Source organism: Harpegnathos saltator, unplaced genomic scaffold (genome assembly GCF_003227715.2).
Source record: "Harpegnathos saltator strain DR-91 unplaced genomic scaffold, Hsal_v8.6 scaffold587, whole genome shotgun sequence".
NCBI classification, from domain to species: domain Eukaryota; kingdom Metazoa; phylum Arthropoda; class Insecta; order Hymenoptera; family Formicidae; genus Harpegnathos; species Harpegnathos saltator.
This window is the reverse complement of record NW_020230412.1, coordinates 956,660-974,985: the sequence shown is the minus strand read 5'-3', so window position 1 is coordinate 974,985 and position 18,326 is coordinate 956,660. Positions and strand designations below refer to the sequence as shown.

Here is an 18,326-nt window from a genome sequence, read left to right as displayed (position 1 = left end):
ACACTGATTGTCAATGCTAAGTATGCCACTGAAAAATTCAGTGGTATAATCGCTGATTGACAGTGAGTTTCACTGATTCACTTTGAGAGAACGTATTTGATAGGATATGGAAAGTGTGGTACTATAGGCTGTAGGAGGTACTATAAGCTTCTAAAACCGAATGAAACAGTTATGGGAGAGCGATGCCAGCGACAATTGAACAAATTGAATGATAAATTGATGCAGAGAAGAACAGCCATAGCCAGTAATAGAGGCAAAAAGATTCTTTTGCACGATAATGCTCGTCCACATGTTCCTTCAATCGTTAGACAAACATTATAAGAACTCGAATGGGAAATCTCTCCGCACCCAGCGTACTCTCCAGACCTAGCACCATCTGATTACCATCTATTCCGAACGATGCAACACGCTTTGGCAGATAAACACTTCAATAATTACGAGGACATGCAAAAATGGCTGTCTGATTGGATTGCCTCGAAAGACGGATCGTTCTAGACAAGATCGTCGCGGAATCGCTATGTTGCCAGAAGGATGGGAAAGAGTCATAGCCAACGACGGGAAATATTTTGATTGATATAAATTTAACCATTTGTTTAAAATAAAGATAAAAAATTGATAAAATAAGACCAGAATTAATGCATCCTCCTGATACTATAAATTTAGCGCCAAAAGTATTTAAATAACATTATGTGTATCGCTATTAATATTACATTGCTTTCCTAGATTTATCTACGTCTTGTGATTATATGTTTATATGATAACAAATAAATATTTGTTCTAACCAAACTCAAGGTAAACCTAACCTAACCTAACCTAACTCACTGCAATGTAGTTGCTCCATCTCTTAATTTTAAACCCAAGTGATCATTTGCGCAAAAAATGTGACTAGAATATTAGCTAAACAAATATATAATTGCAGTACGTAGATTTTTATCTGGAAAAGTAGCGTGATGTTATTATCAGCGATAATATTACGTTACTTATGCCTTTGTAGCGTGGTATTAAATTTGTACGTTGATGAAAATCTTTTAATTTAAAATCTGAGTGATTATTTACGCACGAAGTAAGATAAATGAGTAAAGTATTATTAGTAAATAAATATATAATTGCAGTATATAGATTTTCATGTGGGAAAGTAACGTGGTATTATCAGCGATAATAACATAATGTTATTCAAACCTTTGTGGCGCATCATAAACTTCTATGTCGGCGAAAATTCAATTAAAGACATTCGTTTGAGATTATTAAAAATATCTCCACCAAAATTCACACAGCCTAGGTGCTTTTCACAAAAGTTTACTCTTTTCTTTCTTTCCCTCTCCCCTCCCCTCTTTCTCACGAAGCTGCTGGATATCAACGTCACTCGTCTTGCATAATGATAACGAGCGAGGAAGGAAGCACGAATAATTTTTGAAGTAAGCAACGCCACGCAATCTCCGGCACGGGCTTTTCACGCAGGTCCCTCCCCTCATCACCCCTGGAGGATTTAAAGCGAAAGTTAATTAGAAGAACGTCCACCGACTGCTTTCCCAACCGGATTCGCCACGCTTTTTCGTCCCACGCGCAGACCGCGAGGCGCAACAGAAACGGGAGAAGAAGAAGAAGAGCGAAAGGACTCGACCGGCAGGAATGGAGCCGGTCCTGCCGTTCGTCTTGCCTCATCAAAATACGCGCCAGTCAGCCCGATAACCCGCCACGATACGTGACTATTACATATAAGCGAGAACAAGCAGAGGCCGTTGTTCGCTTCCCACGTGGATTAAACGCAAATCAGGACGCGCGGCCGTTATCGGAACGTCCCTGCGAGCGGACAGACGGACGGACGGACGAACGGACGGACGGATCTCATCTCGATCGTCAACGAGATGCTCCGATATTAACTCTATGCGTCAGCAGAGATCCTTAATCGCCGCTGCCAAAGAGACTGATAGCGTCTCTAATAAAACGCCGGTCGTAAATCGTCTGTCGTTTGCATTCGCGATTCTCTCTCTTTCCTCTTTCTCACTCCAGCTCTCCCTCACCTCCGCCCCCCCACATATCCCCCTCTCTTTCTCTCTCTCTCTCTCTCTCTCTCTCTCTCTTGCTCTCTCTTCGTTGAAATTCTCCTCGACGATTCCCGGCCTTAATATCGCGCGACCGATCGATACTTTTACTCGAACGTAGAAGCCGCTCGCACGTTATCAGTGTGCGAACAGAATACGAGAAAGAGAGAGGAGAAGGCGCTGATAAGAAGACGAGGCGACGCGCGCGATTAATTCTTACGATCGTCCCTCGTCACGTTCCGCTCTGGAGAATTTCTCGTACGAAGGCGTACGCGACCAGTCGGGAGGCAAGAAAATTTTTTAGTTTCCTCTCTCTCTCTCTCTCTCTCTCTTTCTTTCTCTTTCTCGCTCTCTCGACAGGGCGCTAAAGAGACGTAAACGACGCTGTTCCGCTATCGGTCTCTCGTCTGCGTCCCTATGTGGATATTAATCCGTCTAACGTGACATAAAACGGAACCACTTTCGCGTTTATGGCGGAAACGTAAGCGGGACGGCGAGGGGCCGGCAGAATGTAACGGGGAAATTGTAGCTTCAGCGAAGTCGAACGTCGTCACGGCCAATTGCGCGCAATAGCAAAGTATTATCATCCCAATTAACGGTGCCACTTCCTAATCGAAGGCGTTCGACGATATAAACGCGCTGGAGATCCATCGGAGATCTCATTATCGGGGGACGTCATTTCAATAATAAGCGACCTATCTGTAAGATGGAGTAAAAATTGAGAGTAAAAATACATCCTGCGAGCTCTTCCTTTCACCGCCGTCAGAGCCGTGTCTCCCGAGGCAACTCTGGCTTGAGCGACGTAAAAATAATTATTTAAGAGCGGGAAACATAACGGATTAGCGTAATTCACAGACGAGTCTTTAGTGTCAAAAACGAGATGTTGTATATCGGCGAAACGACAATTTTCACGTCTTTATTTCATCATCCTTCTTTCATACGCGCGCGCGCGCACAACTGCGTGATTCGATCGAGTGAGATACGAGCGAATTTCCATTGAATCGGGAAAACGAAAATTGATCTACGGCAAAACTCGCACGAATTTTCTCAAGTCCGTGAAAACTCGACTCGAGGGAATTACCTCGTCTCGGTTGGAGCTGGCTGCCATATTTCAGTCGTACTTCTCACTCTCGCTTGGCCCAAACTACGCAACGGTATAATCCATGGCGTCACGTGGGCAACGTATGATGGTTCTATTATAGGTGATCGATCAAAACTTGTGCCGTTATGTTTCTGTTATGGCAAATTATCGGGAAAATACATGTCACATTAGATAACTCGACCTTTATTGCTTTTTCTTTTTTTCGTTCGTAAAGTGTAGAACGCTCCTTGTCGTTTTAAACTGTCTTGTAGGCGTTGATTTTGAAATATCCAATTTTTCTACTGTCTCGCGCACCTGCCTCTATCTGTTTTGCTCAACAAAAACTACAGGAAACTACAGAAAACTAACTGTGAACCATGTTCATAACTCTTGATCAGTCTCTGTACTTTTTTCACCCAAATGAACATTTCCTCATTAAAATTTCTTAAACTATTTTCCAATCCGACGTAACACTTCCCCACTTATACTGAGGAGAAAGTATTTGGTGTGTGTATGTGTGTGTGTGTGTGTGTGACTATAATTGCATAGCGAAATAAGTACAGTCAGGGGAATAATTTTTCTGGCAAGCGTTATTATAATGTTAGCGATGTGAGTGTATAATGATGATGATAATGATGATAACAGCAATACACACATAAGATCGTTATCATATTTCATTATCATTATCATTAAGATACCGCTATAATAATACTTATTACAAAAAGTAAAGAAATATAATTGTCGTTAAAAATTGTTGTAATATTTTAATTTCTTCTCTCAATGTATAGACGATAAAAATGATTTTTGTAGATGAAAGATACAAATTCTTCTTTAAAACTTTCGCAACACAAGATGCAAGAAGAATGAATTTCGCTCATGCTCATAATATTTCACTCAAAACAATCAGAATAAATATTCGCACGAAAAGGCGTCAGATACAATTTACCTAAGAGTCAACTATGTCAATTCAGGTATAAATCGAATGTTCTTCACTTCGATAAAACAGCGATAAAGTCGCGGTATCCGAAGCGGCACGGATTTCCCGGACGTTAGCTAACCCGGAAATAATGATTGTACATAATTATGTAAAATTTTGTATAATAAAAAAAAGCAAATTAAGTATAATTATATATAGTCCACATATAAATTTTGTTTCTATATGATCATATATATAATTATAAATATCGCGAAAGAAAGATAATTTTGAACAGGAGAGAAGGAGAAATAGCTTAATTCAATCAGAGACCAACACTATGGGCTGTCACAAATATTAGTGTTTACTCTTCCATTGTACTGTACAGCAGCATGTTTCTTTTGGACGCAGACATAAATATAATTATGCGTGATTACGGTCGTATTCTAGCAAGGACGCAATATTACACAGAGCTATTTTATTGGGTTCATATCATCTTCAATGATATCTTAAATATATAGGCGATAAAAGGGTTTTATGTATAATGTAGCGTGCCTTTGCTAGAAAACGGCCCATATACAGGGTGTAAAAAAGTCCTAAGACGACAAAATATCTTAGAGAATATAAGTTTTATAAAAACATATTTTAGAGACAAAAGTTATAGAGATTAAAATGATTCTACTTACTAATTTCATCAGTTTGACCAGTTTGAGGTTGTATCACCAAGGTCAAGTCAAGGTCATCTTAAACTTTTAAATAGAATTCCCTAGTTTTTATCGCTTATTTTTATGGCCCTTTTTGAGACTTTTTTAAAAAGTGACCTTTTTATAATTTTATAAAAGATCTTTTTATAATTTCATCCATTTTGAATCAGCTGTTTCGAAGTTATTCGTACTTCTTACGATAAAATGTCGGCGACTGCAGTTTTGCTTAAGATGAAATAAGAACAAATGTCTCTTATTATTTTTGAGAGATATCACTATTATATTATACCCATATGTCGAGGATCGAGGGTGTGTGTTGGAATGGATAAACGGGAAGTAAGATACAGTGGAAGTAGGAAGGAATGAGATGAAGGTGATTGAGTGGTAAGAGTTAAGAATGCGTGAGTATACCAGTCATTTAAGAACTTTTAAAAGCATTACATTGGTTTTTACTGAGTACGAATCAACTGTTTAAATATAAAAATGATTTCAAATCAATTGGCCGCCAACATTAACGTTACCCGATGTGCACTGCGAGGAAGCTACTTGGTCAGACTTTGTATCATGTAACCCATATATCGAAAGCTTGAAAGAGCAATCACCCCTTTTTATCATTTACTACCTCCTTTTCCATACGCAAATATAATACAATAATGGTATCTGTACTTATTTTGAATAAAGCTACAGTCGTCGATACTTTACCATAAGAAAGTCGCTATTTTAAAATAATATTTTAATAAAGTATTGAAAGGGACTGTAAGAATATATGATAAAAAATATAAATTCTTTTTAAAAAATAGATGTGACCTTGATTTGACCTTAGCGACGCCATTTGAAATCAAACTGATAAGGACAATAAATAGACTTCCTTAAATCCTATAACTTTTGTCTGAAACGTTTTTTATAAAACTTACATTTTCCGGGATATTCCGGGATATATCATCTTGGAACTTGTCAAACATACTATATATATATATATATATATATAATCAGAGTTTAGATTATTTCAAAATTAGCTAGATAAAAATAAGATGAAATATGCAAGTTCTTCTTGGCACTTTGTCCTGATTATAGATCACCAATTATAAAATTCTAATCTCAATCTTGATGCTATCTAATACATGCTGTGTTAACATCTATGAAACCAAATTTTTTCAATATTTCACATTTGCAAAAATGTAGACTATATTATATGCAAACATCATCTAGACAATTTTGCAAAAATAATTTTTTTTTATTTAAAATGCACATGAAAATAATATATATTTATATTATTTATTTAACGAGAGAGAGAAAAAAAGAGAGAGAAAGAAAAAGAGAGAGAGAGAGAGAGAGAAAGAGAGAGAGAGAGAGAAATAAGTTGATACCAGAACTTTATCTGGATGATCATCTATACAATTTTTATCTGGATAACAGCAAACACTGTATACAACCATGTGGAGACAAAGTTCATGTACAAATTATCTTTTCTCTGAAATCGAAACAGAAACAAGCACGGTCAGTCGATAGAACGAAACCCAGCCTGAGACGAGGATTAATGCGTGCAAATTACAACGATGATTCCTGGGCGTCGTCGGCAACCCTCGAGAATGTAACATAAAATGCAACGTCGCGATTATACGCGATCGACACCGATGTTAATTCCGGCACGCGATACCAATCTGTCCCGAGCAGCGGTCAATGTCCGAGATCGCGATCACCGTAACGATCGCGAGCGTCGCGAAACTATCGTCTCCTCCGTGGCACGTCCATCCAGGCTCAGCGCTTACGCTTGTGGCCGTCGCCCTTCTCGTAGTTCCACTTCTTCCCGTGTTCGTGGTTGCCCTTATCACCGTAGTGGTGACCGTGTTCGTAATGATGGTTGTGGCCCTCATCGACTTTATGGCCCTTGTGCTCATGATGGTGGCCGCCCTTCTCGTATTTATGCTCCTTGCCATGCTTCTCTTCGTGATGCTCGGCGTCGTGATGAGCCTTCTTCTCGTGGCCGCCCTTCTTCTTCTCGTGCTCGTGGTGATGCTCTCCGTGCTTCTCTGTGCCGCCGTCCTCGTGGAACTCGTCGAAGAACTCCGTCTTCTTCTCGTACTCGTCCTACGGCGAGACGTCGAGGGTGCAATTGAGAGTCTTTTATTCCGCGGAAAGGAGGATATTAAAAAAAAGTCTTTCTTGTCCCGTGAACGGCGTGTGAGAAGGTTATGAGGTTTTGATCCGCGTTTGAATCAAATTTTATTCATAAAAACATCTCCAATACGTTTTGGGAGAACATCGAAATTTATCGAACAGGCGGAAGTGCCAGGAATGTTCATAATTATGTTCCGAAATATACGATAACATCGCATTGAGGAATCTAACAGAGATCATTTAAAAAAGTAGAGGGAAATGAAAAAATGCAATAAATCTTATCCGTCTCGTAACAGGGAACGTGAGAAAATTTATTCGCTATTCTGGGAAATTATCGTGCAAATAAATTCAGTAAAACATAATAATAATTTCGATAGTGACAACGGCAAATATTTTTTAATGTGTCGAAAATATCAATGAGAGATACTCCTCTGGCTTTATCAGCAGCTATTTTTAATGCGAGGTTTGATAATAATTAATTAATCAGTTAAAAATTAAGTTGAAAAATTAAGAGATTCATAACTTTCAACTTAATTTCAACTTTAACATAAACTCATATTAAAATGTATTGACGTTAACTTATTAAAATAATTCAGTAATATTAAAATCTCTAAGAGTAATAATGTTTTTTTCTTATATGTCGCATTTTTCTTATAATCGCAAGCATAAAACAGTTGACATTTTCTTATGAAAATTTACCCTTCTTTATTAATTCATATTTTAATTTCAATTAAATTTGAATGAATTGCACGGAAAATATATAACTCTTGCTTCATATAATCAACTTTTAACTTCAATACAAGTCAAGTTAATTTAATTTTAACCAAATTTTTAATTTTAAATTAGGTTTTTTTAGGTAACTTTTAACTTAATCGAGTTAATCTTATAAACCCTTAAAAAGTAAACATACTCAGCTCTATTGTAATGTAAAGTATGTAATGTAATGTAATGTAAAGTATGTAATGTAATGTAATGTAAAGTATGTAATGTAATGTATTTATTGCTCCCAGTCGGTGTTTCTATATATTTGCAATGATAAAAGGAAACTATGGAATATCAATACAACTGACTCTCTGTTTATATCGTTCATCATATTTGGCTCATACATTTATTCTTACTTGTTGCGTTCTTTGCTATCAAGGTCGAATGCTTTCTGATGTATTATTCACAGTGCAGTTTCTCCCGAGCAGTTCTTTCGAATGCTGAATATTTGATCGTTGGACGTCGCTTTCGCGTCACGATGATTATTTGATATTTCGAGCTTATGCTCTACTTGATATTTTCAGCAATTATCATCAGCAATCATCAGCAATTTCATATATTTTAGATAATAAAGGCAGAGTAATTCTAAGGAAGATTGAAATAAATTCTAAATTGTATATTGTATAAATTTTTTCATTCTTTCACATCCTTTAGCGATTAAAAAAATGTTTTTTCTTTCCTTCGATACAATTATGAGCGTTGCTAATATTCGAAACTTTTCGATTAACGTCGCATGATGTTTCTCCAGTACGCTGGAAATTTTTCAAGTAATTCAATTTCTCAGTATGTTGGGAATGAGCAAAACTGAATCAAAGCAAATTGAAGGGTTTGGGAGAACGTGATTTTCCAACACATCTCTCGCGGAACAAACATAAATATTTTTCTAATTCCCTTCTTTTTTCAGTCATTCACGGCGTCTTACCTTCTTGTGCACCGAGTGCTCGCCCTTCGTGCTGTGTCCTTTCTGGTGTTCTCCTTTTTCCTCGAAATTCGCCGCTTTCTCCCCCTTTTCGCCGTGACCATGATGCTCATGGTACCCACCTTCCTCCTCGTGTTTCTTCTCTTTGCCTTCTTTTTCATCGTACTTCTTGCTAGAGTGTTCCTTGTCATGATGTCCTTTCGCTGCTTTCTCATTCTCGTGCCAAACTTTATAACCCTGCAACGAAAGCATCAAAACAAGATTCGCCGGCATTTCGTCCTCCAACTCGTCACAAATATCAGGAGTATATACGTAAGATAAAGCCGACGTCCGCACACGCGACGAATAACTCACTTTTGAACTTTTGAAAAGTGAAAAGACACATAGGAGCCAACGCTAATAAATTTTTTCTCGTCATTAAAGTTTTGCGCGAGCGAAATTTTAATGACAAGATAAAATCGCTGCTTTATACGCAAAATGTTTACATACTTTTTCAGTCGGAATATTCAAACTCTCTTCAAAACAGTGACAAACAAATAAATAACTCAAATTGATAAACTCTCATAACTTAAATATATGGCCCTGATTTTTACTCGCGGACTATACGAACATATTCGAACATTGTGACAATTTATTAGTCATGTGTGATTAAATTATTAATCTGTCTTCAGATAGCACAATGACATCCTCCGGAAGTCCTCAGGACGGACATTGTGGATATTCTGTGGATATCCGAATTTTATCTCAGGATATACTTTGGACGTTCCGAGAAAGAGAAAATGAATAGCTGAATATTAGCCTTCATGATATCCTGTTCGATGTCCTGAAGATTTCTACAAGAGATGTTATAGATATTTCTTAGACGTCTAAAAAAAAGGAAAAAAAACATAGCGTATTAAATTTGCAGACTCTGAATTGTATCCAGTTATATTCTTTTTTCGGTTTGAACTATAAATATAAGAAAACAAGCATTTGAGTCAGTCCGGAGTTGAGTAGAGTTGAATCAATCGGAGTTGGCAAATTGAATACACTAATAGTTCAATTTCATTTTCAGAAGTAAAATGTTTTTTAATTTTTTAAATTTTAATTTCTTAGAATTCTAAAATCTTTTGGCTCTAAAAGAAATCAAACTATTAATGTATTCAATTTGTTAAGTCTATTTTATTAGGAAATTGAATTAGTTCTGGTCCTTAGCAATAGATGGCTTTAGTAACAAGTGAGTGATTAATACGAATGTTGAAATCTGGCAACACTGAAAGATTTGACATTTCTCTATGATGACATATGACAGTTTGTGCACCATTGTTACTGAGTTTCATTATTTATACGCGTTTAAAATCGTACAAAATTGGATCGTACAAAATTGCATTCTTGATGTTCATTACTTTTTTATTTTATTTGAAAAAATTGGCAACTGAAGCTCATGAAATGTTTGTTACAACTTATGGTGATCAAGCTCCATCATATTCCAACTGTAAATTTTGGTTTTAGCAATTCAAAAATGGTGATTTTTATTTGAGTGACAAAGAACGTATTGGTCAACCAAAAAAAATCGGAGATTCTGAATTACAAGTATTATTGAATGAAAACACTGCTTAAACGGAAAAACAATTGACTGAACAACTCAACGTTAATAAATCAACAATTTCTAAATGCCTACACGCCATGGGACAAATTGGAAAGCTCCACATGAACTGAATAAAAGTGCCATTGTAAATCGTTTGAATATCACCATGTCTTTGCTTGTTAGACGGATAAAAAGAGCTTTATTGTAGCCAATTGTAACTGGAGATGAAAAGTGGATTTATTTTGATAATCCAAAGCGAAAAAGATCATGGGTTGATCTAGGACAACCATCAACTTCGTCATCAAAACGCTACATATACAGTCACAAAGCAATGTTCTGGATTTTGTGGGATATGGAAGATATGGTATACTATGAGCTTCTAAAACCGAATGAAACAGTTACAGGAGAGCGATACCTGCAACAATTGGATAAATTGAATGATGAATTGATGCAGAAAAGGCCAACGATAGCCAGCAACAGACGCAAAGCGATTCTTTTGCATAATGCTCGTCCGCATGTTGCTTCATTCATTAAATAAACATTGTTAGGGCTCGAATGGGGAATTCTCTCGCACCCAGCGTACTCTCCAGACCTAGCACCATCTGGTTACCATTTATTCCGATCAATGTAACACGCTTTGGCAGATACACTTTTTAATAATTACGAGGATGTGCAAAAATGGGTGTCTGATTGGATTGCTTCGAAAGACAGTTTTATCGTCGTGGACTCGCTATGTTGCCAGAAAAATGGGGAAAGGTCACAGCTAATGACGAAAAATATTTTGATTAATGTAAATTTAACCATTTCTTTAAAATAAAAATATTGACAAAATTAGAATAGAATTAATTCAACCTCCTAATAGGATCGAGTCGAATGTTTTCTTTTCCTCATATTTATAATTTAAACGGGAAGAATAAAAAACACATATCTCAACACAACTTGGAATCAGCAAATTCAATAAATTACATTTCTACTGTTTATCCTTGAGACATCTTTCAGAAAATTTTGTCGTCTGGGTTCTTACTATGCTATTTGAGATTAGCGGATATGCAGTGGACATTTATGGAAGATTTATATTTTATTACAGTACTTAATATTCCGAAATTGCTTCTAATTTTACACAATAATTAATAAAGTCAAATATACACTTCAAATTTTCATTTAAGACGTCTACAATAACACAACTAAATATCCTCTTTATATATATTAGGATTATTTTAGGAGGAATATTTTCGGATTATTTTGAATTTTTCTAGGATATCCTGGGAAATTTCCAAAATATGGAAATATTTTGACAGTATTCTAGAATATCCTAGACATATTCAGGATTATCCTAATTAAAGACATCTTGTGCTGTTTGGGTTGTCATATTAGCTCAAATTATTAGATGACCAAAAAAATTTATGCGGCTTTTGTTTGCTATGAATTGTCGAATCTCGTTGTGACTTATCGTGCGCGTGAGTTTATGCGTATTACATAGCATAAATTTGTCTCAGTTAATTGGTGAACTTTGTCGTGGCATAGTCTCTTCGTTTGTGATATTCATCCTTTTGAAATGACTGTTGAATTAAGTACAATTCGAGCATGTTTGCTTTATAAATTTAAACTCGAGTCAAAAGCTGCAGAAGCATGTCGTAAGATATGCGTAGCATTTGGAGAAAATGCGCTAAAAGAACGGACTGCACCGAAGTGGTTTAAAAAATTTTCTTTCGGCGATGAATCACTCGAGGATGCACCATGTTCAGGAAAATCCCCCGTTATTGATAACGAAAAGTTATCAGTCATTTATTCACATATTAATTATAATATTTATTCACACATGTCAGTTGTAACATTTTTCTGAACATTTCTACTCTTGCTCAATTTTTAATATATAAAATCGCACGAAACTTTTTGGTTACCTAATATTTATCTGTTAATCAATCGCTGAAGAGGACCCGAATATTGAAACGCTGAAACGTTCGTAAAAATTCTACACGCAAAGAGCCTCTTCCTTTCATTATTCGCTCTCGGGCTTCTGCTTCGATTCTCACTCGCCTTCTTCAACTGCGCATCTCATGAAAGACTCACCTTGTCACCTTTCTCCCCCTTGTGTCCATGGTGTTCTGCGTCGTGCTCGCTGCCTTCGCCCGCCTCGAATTTGTGATCTCCACCGTGCTTCTTCCCATCGTGATGCTCCTCATGTTTGTGCGCGTGCTCCTGAGTCTCGCCGTGCACATGATCATGCTCTTCCTCCTCGTTCCCGTGACCCTGGCTCTTGTTGTTCTCGTGCCTAGGGTCACGATAAACGTCCTTGACGCGTCCTTGTCGCTGCTGATATTCTGCGCGGACGTGCGGAGGATTGGTCTCCTGGTACTCCTGCCTGTACTGCGCTTGGCGATGAGAATCAGCCTGCGGGCTGGCCAAATGACCGCGATACGTGTTATCGTCATTGTGGTTCCACTTCCTCTGGTACTTGGCTCGCTGGCGAGCGCGCTGGTCCTTGGCGCGGCGAGTGACCGACGTGTCCTCGGTAGCGGCACCCTCGTCTTCGTGCTTCTCGTGCTCGCGATCCCGATTCCGCTTTTTCTTGCCGTAGCGGGAGTCTCGTGCCGCTTCCTGCTGGCGACTAGCGGTGAGCCTGCGGTTGAAACCAACATCGACAGCCTGGTGATCGTAGTCCTTGGAAGCACCGTAACGTTGCTGCTTCCTACGTTGCTCCTTCTCGTCCGCGTCTCGATCGTACTTGAGCTTGTCATATCGGTAATGACCGTCGCCATCTTCGTCCTCGCTTCCTCGGCCGCCTTCCTCGACGTGCTCGCCCTCTAGCGCCTCACCGGCGTCTGCCTCGTCACGGGCGTTCCCGGCTCCGCCGCCATCGTCGTCGTCGTCGTCGTCATCGTCGTCGTCGTAAAGCCCACGTGGCTGTTTGTCCTGGCGCTCTTCGTCATCGCGACTCCGCGGGCGGTAAGGATCTTCGTCGTGTCGAACCTCATGAGCAACCGCCGACGGCGCCTTCGCGATCTCGCCGGCTTCGTAATTAACCCCGCGATTAACCTGACTTCGGTAGCTCCCGGAGGCGCTCTTATCGTCGATCGCGGCTCCCTCTCCCTCGTCCTCGTCCCCGTCCTCGACTCGAGACCGCTCGCTCGTCCCGACATTTCCTTCGCCGAGTTGCCCCCCGGTTGCACGCTGCGGCAGCAATAAGCTGCTGTCATAGTATGGCGCGATCGGCCGGGTCAACGCAGGCGAAACAGGCTTCAAGGGCCTCAGAGTGACGTAGGGGAGAGAAGAAGCCTGTACAGGCAACGCCGGTTGCTTGAAGTTCCCGTAGTCCTGAGCGACCGCCTTCGGTCGCTGCACGTGCAGCACGTTGGCCACGTCGGCGTTGGGCGTGTTCGAATACAAGTCCGCGAACTTGTTGTACAGCGCGTCGCCGGGCTTCGAGTTCGGCTCCGACTGGCCGCCGTCGTACACGAGTTCAGATGCCAAATTCGTCTTCGGGGTGACGTCCTGTGACGGCTCCAGCCGTCGTTGGAGGATGTGGACTGTGGGAGCGGGCGATTGAGCGGGGAAGATCGTCGTGGTGGCCGCGACGGTCCTCCTCTCCGTGGGCTTCTCCGTGATGACGTAATACCCCGGACTCTGGCGGCTGTTAGCAGACACCACCGCGGGGCTCTTCGTGGCGCCGATCACGGCTGCGTATGGCGCTGGGGAGCTCGTGGCCGGGGAGTTGGTGAAGAGGGCCGTGGCTGCCACGTGGAAGCCATCCGGGGGGTTGAAGTCGCGATTCGCACGCTTTATCGGGACGTAGCGGCGCGCTGGAGGCATGCTGAAGAGGTCCGTCGGGAGGATCAATGGCAGGGCAATGCTGGTGGGCTGGACAGCCTGGTGCGAGCTCGCGGCTGCCGGAGAAGAGCTCGACTTCCTGTACGTGGCGATCTTCGTGGTGGGATCAGCTGCGTTGAGTAACTGCGCGGCCTCAGTCACGGTTATGGAGAACGGCCTGGGCACTTTGCTATGCTTCAGTGGTGAGTGGAGACTGTTGAAGTTACTCTGGAGGCCCAGCTGCTTCTTGTTCGAGTTGAAGACGTGATTGGTGGATGGCTGTACGAATGGAGACGGCGAGACCTGGGAGAAAGAGGCTTCCGCGTTCCACCCGCGACGATTCCCCGGATTTTCCGGCAGATCGACGGCAATGCTCGACGGCGATTCAGTCGATGAGCCGTTCTTCAGCTTTGGCTTCCAGGTCGCTGCGTGAAGATGTTCCTTGGAGGATTCGGTGATATCAGCAGTCCCTTCGTCGAATCTTGATTCCGCCTGCAGCGGGACTCGCGGAGAGATATTTGGTTGCATGTACTTTTGGAGTAACAATTTCTTCTTCTTTGACGCAGACAGGGTGTGTGGAGAATCGATGGTAGCGGAGAGCGACGGCCTGTCCGTTTCGCCGCCAGCCACCAACGTGCGAGTCGTCACTTCCGCTGTGGGAATTCGTCTCAGATTCTTCATCGATTGGGACAGGTACGAAGTCAACGATACACCGGCGTTTCTCGCTGCCAATTGGGGTATTCCGCGAGATATATTCCGCAGTACTTCGTGGTAAGTGCTCTCGAGATCCGTCGTGGGTCCGCTTGTTGTTGACTTTGCGACCTTGCTGTCGCTTGTCTTCCGTGTATCTAGAGAACAAACGCGCAACAACGTGACTCCTCGAGCCGCGTGGGAGGTCTCTTGGGATCTGATTAGGATTTAGCCCGGTTAATCCACGCAGATCTTCCACTTGGAAATATAATTGCTTAAAAGGCGATGTTACATGTGAGAAAGCCAAAGTTTATCCAATACTTTTTTTTGCTAGTCTTCGTCTTGTATTAGAATTTCATTTTCCTTTCCATTTCTTATTCTAACGCTAATGCTGTAACTGACATATAAATATCTGGCATCCTTGATTGATAACATCAAAGTAACAGCTGTTACCGACTGAGAAAAAAGCGCCCATTTCTGTCTCGATTCTCAGCTGAGAAACCACGTGTGTGATAAGAATATTAGGATTTCCAATTGAGACAAGCAAAATTCTAAGGGCGCATTCATACCTTGTAAAGGTAAAAATGCAGAAAGCAGAACAGCAGAAGCCAAGAGAGTGACAGAGAGAAAAATTCTCGCAAGAGAGAGACGGACTATCAGCGCGAGTTCTGATTGGCTGCTGCCTTCCTGCTTTCTGCTTTTCTACCCAGGTGTGAATCCTCCTTAAGACAAATTTGGGAATTTTAATCGGAATCTCTCAATGCTGAACCTGGGAAAGTCTTGAGAAATTTCGACGGGTGCTTCCGGTACCTTCGATGGGAGAAAGATGCGGCGGGGCAGGGAGGGGGAGGGAGAGAAGTAATCTCGCTGTTCATTTACCATGAACGTCGACGGGCGCGTCTGTAATTTTTCTCTTGGCTATCCTCGAGGCGATTCTCTGCGGCTCGTACTTCGCCACGACGCGCTTCAGTTTCTCCAGCTCGTCCTCGTCCTCCTCGACGCGGACGACCGTCGTAGCCTGTGACTCGCCCACGTCCTGATCTGAAAGCAAACTTCGTTTGTGCGCCTCGCGCTTCGACAGAAGAGCGAGGATCTCGCGACCGAGCTTCGAGGGCTCCTCCGCCAGCGCGTTCGCGGTTATCCGGGTATTGTTACCGCTCCCGCTGATGATCACCTCCTCCAGGATAATTTCGTCGGGAGTTGTGCGCTTGACGTCCGGAAATTTTGTTACCGTGTCTGCGACGCCCGCTCGTAGCGTTAACTGTAAATATTGATTAACTATTGATGTACGTATTAATCGTTAATATTAATTGGTGACTTCATCGGCGTAAATGTGTAAGTCGCTTATGTCGAACGAGCGAATGTTAATCCAGCCGACGAGAGAGAGAGAGAGAGAGAGAGAGAGAGAGAGAGAGAGAGAGAGAGAGAGAGAGAGAGAGGGAGAGAACGACTCGCGAATTTCAAGGCAACGAGATGAATTTCGCTTCGTGTGCTTCGCGTGCGAGTAGCGACAGTTCGATGACTCTCCATGTTATTTCGTATTTATTTACCGGCACGCTGAAAGCAGGGAAAGCGGTGGAGAGAGAGAGAGAGAGAGAGAGAGAGAGAGAGAGAGAGAGAGAGAGAGAGAGAGAGAGAGAGGGAGAGAGAAAGAGAGAGAGGTAGAGGAGATAAGCGGACGATATAATTATTTGTACAAATTAGACGAAATATATTATACGCGATTAAATACGACATGTCTATTAATTAGATTAATATCAATACCGAGACAAGATCCCGTGTAATATTTCACGATAATCAGCATCGCGTTCCACGCGGCTGCTACCCACTGCCGGCTTTAATTAAAAGTTAACACAAACACGCGTCAGCCTTTTGTCCGCCGTAGCACTCACATCCGCACATTCGTTCGTTTTCGTTCTCGCGGACAAGGGCGCGTATCGCTGCGAGATGTGCACCCTACGTCGGCAATTAATTCAGTTTATTACGCACGATCGCTGTCAATTTTCCTAACCGACTCTTCGCGTGGTTCTCCTCTCGCGTGGTCTTCCTTCCCTTTTCTTTTTTTTTCTTCTCTCTCTCTCTCTCTCTCTCTCTCTCTCTCTCTCAGGGTATCTCGCGACGTCGGGGTATTACCAGATGGAGCAACAGCAGCGGCGCCATAGCGACCGGCCTCCGCAGGTGGGTCTTCATGTTTCGCCGGGTCGGAGCGACGGAGACTGAGCCGCGGTGCCGCCGCGGCCGGGCAATTATATTATCGCGTCGTTTCCTCTGTCTGGAAAAGCAGCTCGCGAATGATATGACAGTTTCACAGGCGGGCAGCCACCTCGTGGTAGCGTCAGCAGGAGCCGGGGCGAAATCGATGGTCCTGCATCGATCGCTCCTGCCGATTCGGCTTCCTCCTTTCTCTGTCGGTTGCACAAGAGATCGTCGCTCGGCCGGAGCCGATCCGTAAGCATCGCTCGATCTCTCATTATTCAGTCTATTATTAACGCCCCCTCCCCCTCCCGCTCGCCCTCCCGCCGCTCCCTTGCGCAACGCGCGACGCGCTTTTTGTCGAACTGTCGGGCTATCGTAACACGCGGAAAGCGATGTTGAACTTGCGTGATGTCCGGCGGTATGCGAGATGCTGCGCTATTACCGTATTTGTTCGCTCGCATTTTCTTCTCCCGCCGCTTCCATCGCCGCTTCCAGCGGCGCGGTCTCTCCACTGGAGCACGCTGAGGGGGAGAAAAAAGTGCCGGAGTCCGAGTGACTTCACTGTTGAACGAAGAAACTTCCAAGCTGACCAATCGTCCGGTCGATCGGACAAATTGTACAACTGCTACGACGAGTCATTAAACTAATGCCCCATGTTAAAATATACGAGTACACGTGCACATTTTCGGTTTTAACTCGAGCATTGCCGGCAAAGATGCAACAAACACGGCTGTGAGTAGAAATTCGCCACGAAATCTCACAGGAAAAAAGATCTCGTCATACACAAGTGGAACAGATATTAGAAAGTTAAATTAATTCTGTTCTTATTTTGTCAGTGTTTTTATCTTCATTTTAAATAAATGATTAAATTTACATCAATCAAAATATTTTCCGTCGTTAGCTGGGACTTTTTCCCATCTTTCTGGCAACGAACGTAGCGATTCCGCGACGATAGAACGATCTGTTCTTCGAAGCAATCTAGATATCCATTTTTGCACGTTTGCACGTAATTATTGAAGTGTGTATATGCCAAAGCAGGATGCATCGATCGGAATAGATGGTAATCAGATAGTGCTAGGTCTGGAGAGTACGCTGGGTACGAAGAGATTTCCCATTCGAGCTCTAATAATGTTTGTTTAATAATTGAAACAACATGTGGACGAGCAAAAGCATTATCGTGCGAAAGAATCTTTTTGCGTCTATTGGCTATCGCTGGTCCTTCCTGCATCAATTCATCATTTAATTTATTCAATTGTTGCTGGCATCGCTGTCCCGTAACGGTTTCATTCAGTTTTAGAAACTCATAGTACACCACACCTTCTATATCCCACCAAATACAGAACTTTGTAACCGTAACCGTTCTGTTTTGGTGTTGATGTTGGTAGTTGTCCTAGATCAACTCGTGATTTTTTTCGCTTTGGATTATCGAAATAAATCTATTTTTCACCTCTGGTTATAATTCGCCACAAAAAACTTTGTTTTCGGTTTGGTAAGCAAAGACATGGCAATATTCAAACGATTTGCAAT

General features: G+C 41.8%; 1 protein-coding gene across 2 annotated transcripts; it reads right to left on the bottom strand.

The window, feature by feature from the left end:
- Positions 1-6,074: 6,074 nt before the first annotated feature.
- On the bottom strand, positions 6,075-16,960 carry LOC105186978 (uncharacterized). Of its 2 annotated transcripts, XM_025304068.1 has the most exons (6): positions 16,737-16,960; positions 15,759-15,864; positions 15,483-15,644; positions 12,177-14,761; positions 8,543-8,776; positions 6,075-6,828 (listed from the first exon to the last, which is right to left on the bottom strand). In XM_025304068.1, exons 1-6 carry the CDS (start codon positions 16,791-16,793, stop codon positions 6,499-6,501), a joined length of 3,474 nt encoding a protein of 1,157 aa, XP_025159853.1. In that variant the 5' UTR covers positions 16,794-16,960; the 3' UTR covers positions 6,075-6,498. The 2 variants fall into 2 exon arrangements, with proteins under 2 accessions (XP_025159853.1, XP_025159852.1); XM_025304067.1 differs by having other exon boundaries at positions 15,483-15,864; positions 16,737-16,959.
- Between the last annotated feature and the right edge of the window lie 1,366 nt (positions 16,961-18,326).

Excerpts from the sequence above, each read along its gene's own strand:
- LOC105186978 (XM_025304067.1), bottom strand. The coding sequence starts at position 16,793 with ATGAAGACCCACCTGCGGAGGCCGGTCGCTATGGCGCCGCTGCTGTTG. Across the intron at positions 8,777-12,176 it reads AGGGGGAGAAAGGTGACAAG|GGTTATAAAGTTTGGCACGA; the intron begins GTGAGTCTTTCA and ends CTTTCGTTGCAG. Across the intron at positions 6,829-8,542 it reads AGCACTCGGTGCACAAGAAG|GACGAGTACGAGAAGAAGAC; the intron begins GTAAGACGCCGT and ends GTCTCGCCGTAG.